The sequence below is a fragment of the Mobula birostris genome, chromosome 2 (assembly GCF_030028105.1).
Source record: "Mobula birostris isolate sMobBir1 chromosome 2, sMobBir1.hap1, whole genome shotgun sequence".
NCBI lineage: Eukaryota > Metazoa > Chordata > Chondrichthyes > Myliobatiformes > Myliobatidae > Mobula > Mobula birostris.
This window is the reverse complement of record NC_092371.1, coordinates 131,137,900-131,143,899: the sequence shown is the minus strand read 5'-3', so window position 1 is coordinate 131,143,899 and position 6,000 is coordinate 131,137,900. Positions and strand designations below refer to the sequence as shown.

At 50.6% G+C, this 6,000-nt stretch overlaps 1 protein-coding gene across 1 annotated transcript in view; it reads right to left on the bottom strand.

The window, feature by feature from the left end:
• Positions 1–510: 510 nt before the first annotated feature.
• Positions 511–6,000, bottom strand: part of LOC140209360 (calpain-8-like) — a 69,917-nt gene continuing 64,427 nt past the window's right edge. Inside the window, exons 20-22 of the mRNA XM_072277638.1 lie at positions 3,664–3,780; positions 1,031–1,086; positions 511–624 (exon numbers count right to left, since the gene is read on the bottom strand). Coding sequence (XP_072133739.1) covers positions 598–624; positions 1,031–1,086; positions 3,664–3,780 — 200 coding nt within the window. The 3' untranslated portion in view covers positions 511–597. The remainder of the gene's footprint in view (positions 625–1,030; positions 1,087–3,663; positions 3,781–6,000) is intronic.

Sequence of the window (6,000 nt, the reverse complement as noted above, 5' to 3'; positions counted from 1 at the left end):
GGTGTAAGGGAGCTGATAGTGGAACCACTGGAGGAGAGGTGCAGGGGGGATGGAACCAGACAAGGCATCTCCTCCCCTCCACCACCCTCCAGTCTGACCCTGGGGACTGTCTGTTTGGAGATTGCACCCTCTTCCTGTGCCCAGCTAGGTCCGAACGCTGTGCAGGTTCTCTGCCTGCTGGAAATGGTCATGGCTATGTGGGTGAGGAGTAGGAAGTGGGGGCAGTGGATAGGGATGTGGGGAGAATAGGGTCTCCTGAGGAATTCCTGGGTGGAATGTCAAGCAGTAAGTGTGAGCCTGCCTCGGAAGCTGAGCAGTGATCCCCGGGATGAAAGGCAATGTCGGCCGGGGTGGGGGTGTGGGGGGGCTGTTGGCAGAACAGGACAGCGTCTGACTGGCGCCTTCCGTAGCCTTGGTCTAGGGAGGGATCGGACACAGAGAAGGGGGCATCCCTCACATTGTCAAACACTCAGCAGTTCCCAGTTCAGTTCACTTTCAGTCCCACTGGGTTCCAGGCCCCTTGGAGTGGGAATGTTTCCAATAAGGATATCATCTTCACTTTGGTACTCCAAGCAGTGACTCAGGCAATCCGGTCCATTAAAAGTAGGTGGTGAAGAGCATCCACTGCAGAGGAGAGAACACGTTGGCAGTCAGAGAGCATACCGGGGGCTGGGGGGTGGGGGGGGGAGAGGAGGGGTGATTAGGGGTTGGTGGAACAGTTAGAGCAGGACATCAGCAGGGACAGGGCTACGACGGGCCGCCAGCAGGGGAAGGGCTACGACGGGACGCCAGCAGGGGAAGGGCTACGACGGGACGCCAGCAGGGGAAGGGCTACGACGGGACGCCAGCAGGGACAGGGCTACGACGGGAGACTAGACCATGTCCCTCCATCTCTCCTCCCTGAATTCAAATACTTTCTTCCCTCTCAGCTTCCCAGGTTCCTGGCCATTTTCAGGAGAGGGTTATGGTACCCAGTGTAATGCAGTGCCCTGCTGTGTCGAATATGTAGTGGTTCAAACCTCATCCTTACCTCTTCTGCACTCAGACTGAGTCCTGGCTGGCCACTGCTTAACCTGTCGAACATCTCTGAAAAATAAACAGAGTGATGAAAGTCAGCAAAACACCAAACGCTCATTCAATTCATTACCCTTTAAGTTTTCCCACCCCTGTGATCTCTTCCAACTCCAACACTATTCAATTTGGGGATTTTGATTCCAAATTTTAATTGTTTGACTACTTTTACACAGCATGGATCCGGCCCGAATCTTTCTTACTTACAGGGAGAAGGCAGAAGAATGAGATTGAAAGGGAAAATAAATCAGCCAAGATTGAATGGCAGATCAGACTCAATGGGCCAGACAGTCTAATTCTGCTCCAATATCCTATGGTCTTATTTGGCCCTCATCCCTTTCCTATCCATGAGCCTGTCCAAATGTATTTTAAGCTTTGTAGTTGTACTCCCCTCTACCACTTCCTCTGGCAGCTCATTACAGATATCCACTGCTCTCTGTGTGAAAATATTGCCCCTCTCACCTATCTGAACGCACCAACAGCTCGGGCTGACAACCGCTCTGCCCAAGACCGCAAGAAATTGCAGAGCTGTGGACACAGCTCAGTCCATCTCGAAGTCTAGCCCTGCACTTTACATTTCCTGCAGCAGAGCAGCCACCATAACAGTCATAGTCATACTTTATTAACCCCGGGGGAAATTGGTCCATCAGGGAGCCCTCCCATCCCATCAGTCAGAAGATGCAAAAACTGGAGAACACGTCCCACCAGGCTCACCGGAAGCTTCTGTCTGGCTGTTATCAGGCTTTCAAATGGACCTCTCTTTAAAAAAGGTGAAATCTTAATCCCTCAGTCTACCTTGTCGTGTCTGTCACACTTTATTTGTCCACCTGCACTGTACTTTCTCTCTAGCAGTAACATCGGATTCTGCATTCTCTTTTCTTTTTGTACTTATTTAAGCACAGAATGATCCATCTGGATGGCACGTGAACAAGAGCTTTTCACTGTTTCTCAGTACACGTGAGAAAAGAAAATGGTTATCAGCTTAAACCTAATGTCCTCTGCTTTTATCTCCTCATTCAACTTATCTTTGCTCCTTATGATTTTATAAAACTCTCTAAATTCACTCTTAAACCTCTATCACCAGGCAAAACAGTCCCAGCCTATCCAGCCTCTCCTTATTGTCAAGCACCACCCCCCCAAAGTCCTGGTCACCTATTTTCTACACTCTCTCTAATGTAATCTCACCCTTCCTATACAGGAAAAGAAACTCTGTAGGGTGACTGGGTGAGACCAACTTCCAAAGAGTAGAAACATAAAGGAGCTGAAAAAAACTCAGCCAGCCATGCAGCGTCTGTGGAACGAGAACCTGGTTTAATGACTCCAAGGCTGTGGTGAGAAGAGAACTTCAGTAATGTTCACTGGAAATGGTAAGAGAGCAGTTTAGAACATTCAGTGTTCATTCCAGAGGGCTGCAAGGTGCCCAGATGGAAGATGAGATGTTGTTCCCCCAGTGTACATTGGACCTCACTGTTGCAGGGGAGAAGGCCAGAGACAGGTAGCTCAGAAGCTCTGAGTCACCCCTGTGGAATGAATAGATGTCCGGGCCTGGGTTCTCCAACGTAGAGACCGCATCGTGAACTCCAAATACGGTTCACTAGATTGGACAGAGAGAGAGACCCTGGAGTACAAGTGCATGGTTCCATCAAAGAGCAGTCACAGGTAGACAGGGTGGTGAATCAGGTTGGCCTTCATCAGTCAGGGCAGTGAGTATAAAAACTGGGACGTTACATTGCAGTTGTATACGTTACTGGTTAGGCCGTTCTTGGAGTATTGTGGCCAGTTTTGTATAGGAAAGATGTTATTAAACTGTAAAGAGTGCAGAAAAGATTGACAAGAGTGGTGCCAGGACTCCAGGTACCAAGTTATAGGGAGAGGTTGGGCAGGATACGACTTTATTCCTTTGAGCCACAGGAGACTTGGAGCTAAACTTACCAAAGTACTAAAATCATGAAGGACACGGATAGGGTGAGTGAACAGTGTTCTTTCAGGGCCAGGGAATCGAGAACTACAGGGCACAAGTTCAAGGTGAGAGAGGGAAGATTTAATTGGAATTTGAGGGGCAACTTATTTCTTTCCCCCCGAAGGGTGGTATCTTGATGCCAGAGAAAGTGTAGAGTCAGGTACAATTACAAGTTTTAAAAGGAGGTTAGAGTGGTTCCTGGATTGGAAAGGCTGTGGGCCAAGTGCAGGTCAATGGGACTAACTCAGCTGCTGCACCTTGGTCAGCACGGACCAGCAGCGGTTTTCCTGCGGAACGACAGGTGAGTGAACTGCCGCTTCCTTGGAAAGACAGCTTGGGTCCCCGGATGCCAGGAAGGGAAGAGGTGAATGGGAGGATGCCACAGGGCACGGAGTGATGGGTGGGGACAGAAGGATGGAGCAGGGAATCGCAGAAGGGGGAGGAAAGAGGAAGACGTGACAGGCAATGGGATCATTAACTGCTTTCCCTTTCCACAGACGCTGGACTGGCCGAGTCCCTCTGCAGTTCCACTTTCAGTTCAAATTCCAGCATGAGCACAGGAGCCAGCACAGGCACAAAGGGCTGAGTGGCCTGTGGCCCACTGGTGCGAGGCTGGCGGCGGAGACACTTACTGGTGGCGAATTCCATGCGCAGGCAGCAATGGATGAAACTCTCCAGGCTCACCCTCCCCAGCGGGTCGGCGTACCTCAGGGACATGAGCTTCTGCCCCGACCTCCCGGCCGGATAACCTGGCGGAGGAGAGAGGAGGCAGAAAGAGAGACAGCACCACTTCAGGCAGAGTGATCCCCAGCTCGGCGAAGACTACTGTCGTGAGACTGCAGCAGTCAGAGTTCACATGTAGGTGGAGGGCATTCAGACCACTGAATCTGCGTCCACCCGCTCCCCCCAAAACCTAGTTTCCACACTTTCCCAATCTGTCCCCCCAGTGACCAGCTACAGCTTCAACGTTCCTGGGGAATTTCTTCTCCCAGGGCTATGGAGTATAACCAGCATGGATCACAGCCTCCAACTTGTCCAGGTCCACAAAGAACACTCTCCCAGGTCAGGGACAGCGTCTCTGTGGTCAGGTGCTGGTTGATCCCTTTGGTCCTGCCTGCTGTCATTGTCCAAAGGGAGTTATGGCCTTCTCCTGGGACGATAGCAAACATTGTTTCTCCGATCTCCCTGTGTACATAGCCAGCTGGTGGCTCTCCGTCTCAGGACCCTGCTGAGATATCTGTACACTCAGCACACTCTAAGATGGCATGTGCTGCCCATGCTTTTTTTTCCCTCCAAGGGTGTTGTCTTCCGGATGATATGTGGTGCCCAGCGGCGAGCATCAGTCTGTTGTTCTGTAGGAACTGGTAGCTTTACCAGGGCTACTACAGTCAGCTTCAGTCAAACATTGGGTCAAGGTGGACAATGCTCCCTCCGTCAACAAATGAAAATAGCTTCTTCATGACTTTCATGTTTGTTTTTCACCTTAACTGAGTTTCTGGGATTGTTGGAGCCTGCGATTTACAGTTTGGAGATCGTTTGACTGATCCAGCACTTTACAGGCTCTGAGAAGATTCCGGGAAGCGCTCGACTCCATTTTGCCAGTTAAAGCATCCACTAATCGCTGATTAAAGCGTTGAGGAAGGTTGAGACATCGAGGCGAATGCAGAATACAAGCAAGACTTCAGCGCCAACTGCCTTCCTTTTGATTGCTGCTGGAGAAGGTGTCCGTGAGCGGCCTATCTCTGTGTGGCTCGCTGTGGCAGGTGGGTAGGCCTCTCTTTCGATGAATGTTGGTGATATCATCAGATGGTATCGTGGTTCTGCGTTTCTAGATTGGACTATTGCATTTATGGACTGTGGACTTCTTGAGACCTGTGGTTTTTATATGCTATGTTTTTTTAAATCGCCTGTTCCTTGTGCGAGGGGAGGGTCTTTGGGCATTGATGTTGGGTTAGTTTTTTGTGTGAGGGAGGGGTTATTTTTTGGGGGGTCAATGTTCCTATTTCATTTTGTGGGGGCGAAGGGGTTTTGGGGTTGATGATCGGGATGCTGCTTGTTTTTGTATGGTGGGGGGGTGGTGTTGATATTTCTCTCTTAACAAGTTACATGTTCTTTCTGTGTTTTGTGGCTATCTGGAGAAGACAGATTTCAGAGTTGTGTATGGACACCTGCTTTGATAACAAATGAACCTTTGAAGTTCTCCTCTTCCAGCAGAAACTCCCTCTCTGGCTATGATAGAAGCCAGTCCCTGTCCTGTTGAGGTGAATGTCGAAGGCACTCGTGAGCATGGTGTGATCCCAAAGCTTGCTCGTACTGAATCACTCATCAAACTCAAGCCCCAAAATATCTCTCAGCCGCCAGTCCCACACAACACGGGGTGCCACGAAGAGACACCCACCGTGCCATTTCGCGATGTGCCAACGCGGCTCCTGTTCGGGCTGCTTGGCATGCCGTACACTTCTTGCCCTTGTCTGCCATCCAGACACGCTGTGGTGGTCTGTTCTACCATTTGGCAATGAGGGAGGCCCCTTGATGTGAGGGTCTCTCCCTTCACACTGGGGTCTGGGAACAGAGAGTGTTACACAGAGCAGTGGGGACTGAATATCAGGAATATTCAGAACGTGAGAGACAGCAGGGTCCATTTCAACAGCTGATGGGGCCACCCTTCAGCCCTAAGCTGCTGATCTTTGGTTACCCAATGGAGGGGGCTAGTCCCTCGGTGGGTATCCTGGTCGGCTGGCTTCTGATCCCGGCTGAGGTGTCTGGATAGCAGGCAGTCGAAGGTTCTGCCCAGGCCGATCACCTGACCCTCTTCCAGGTTTATGTCCCTGGAGAAGGAGCACGGGGCATCCTCGGATACACTGGGGTACCTTATGGTCCCAGTTGGCACCACAGGGACTTGACATCGTACTGACTGTGTTATAATTTGAAATTGTAAATAGTGTGTATCATGAAGTACAGTAACATTG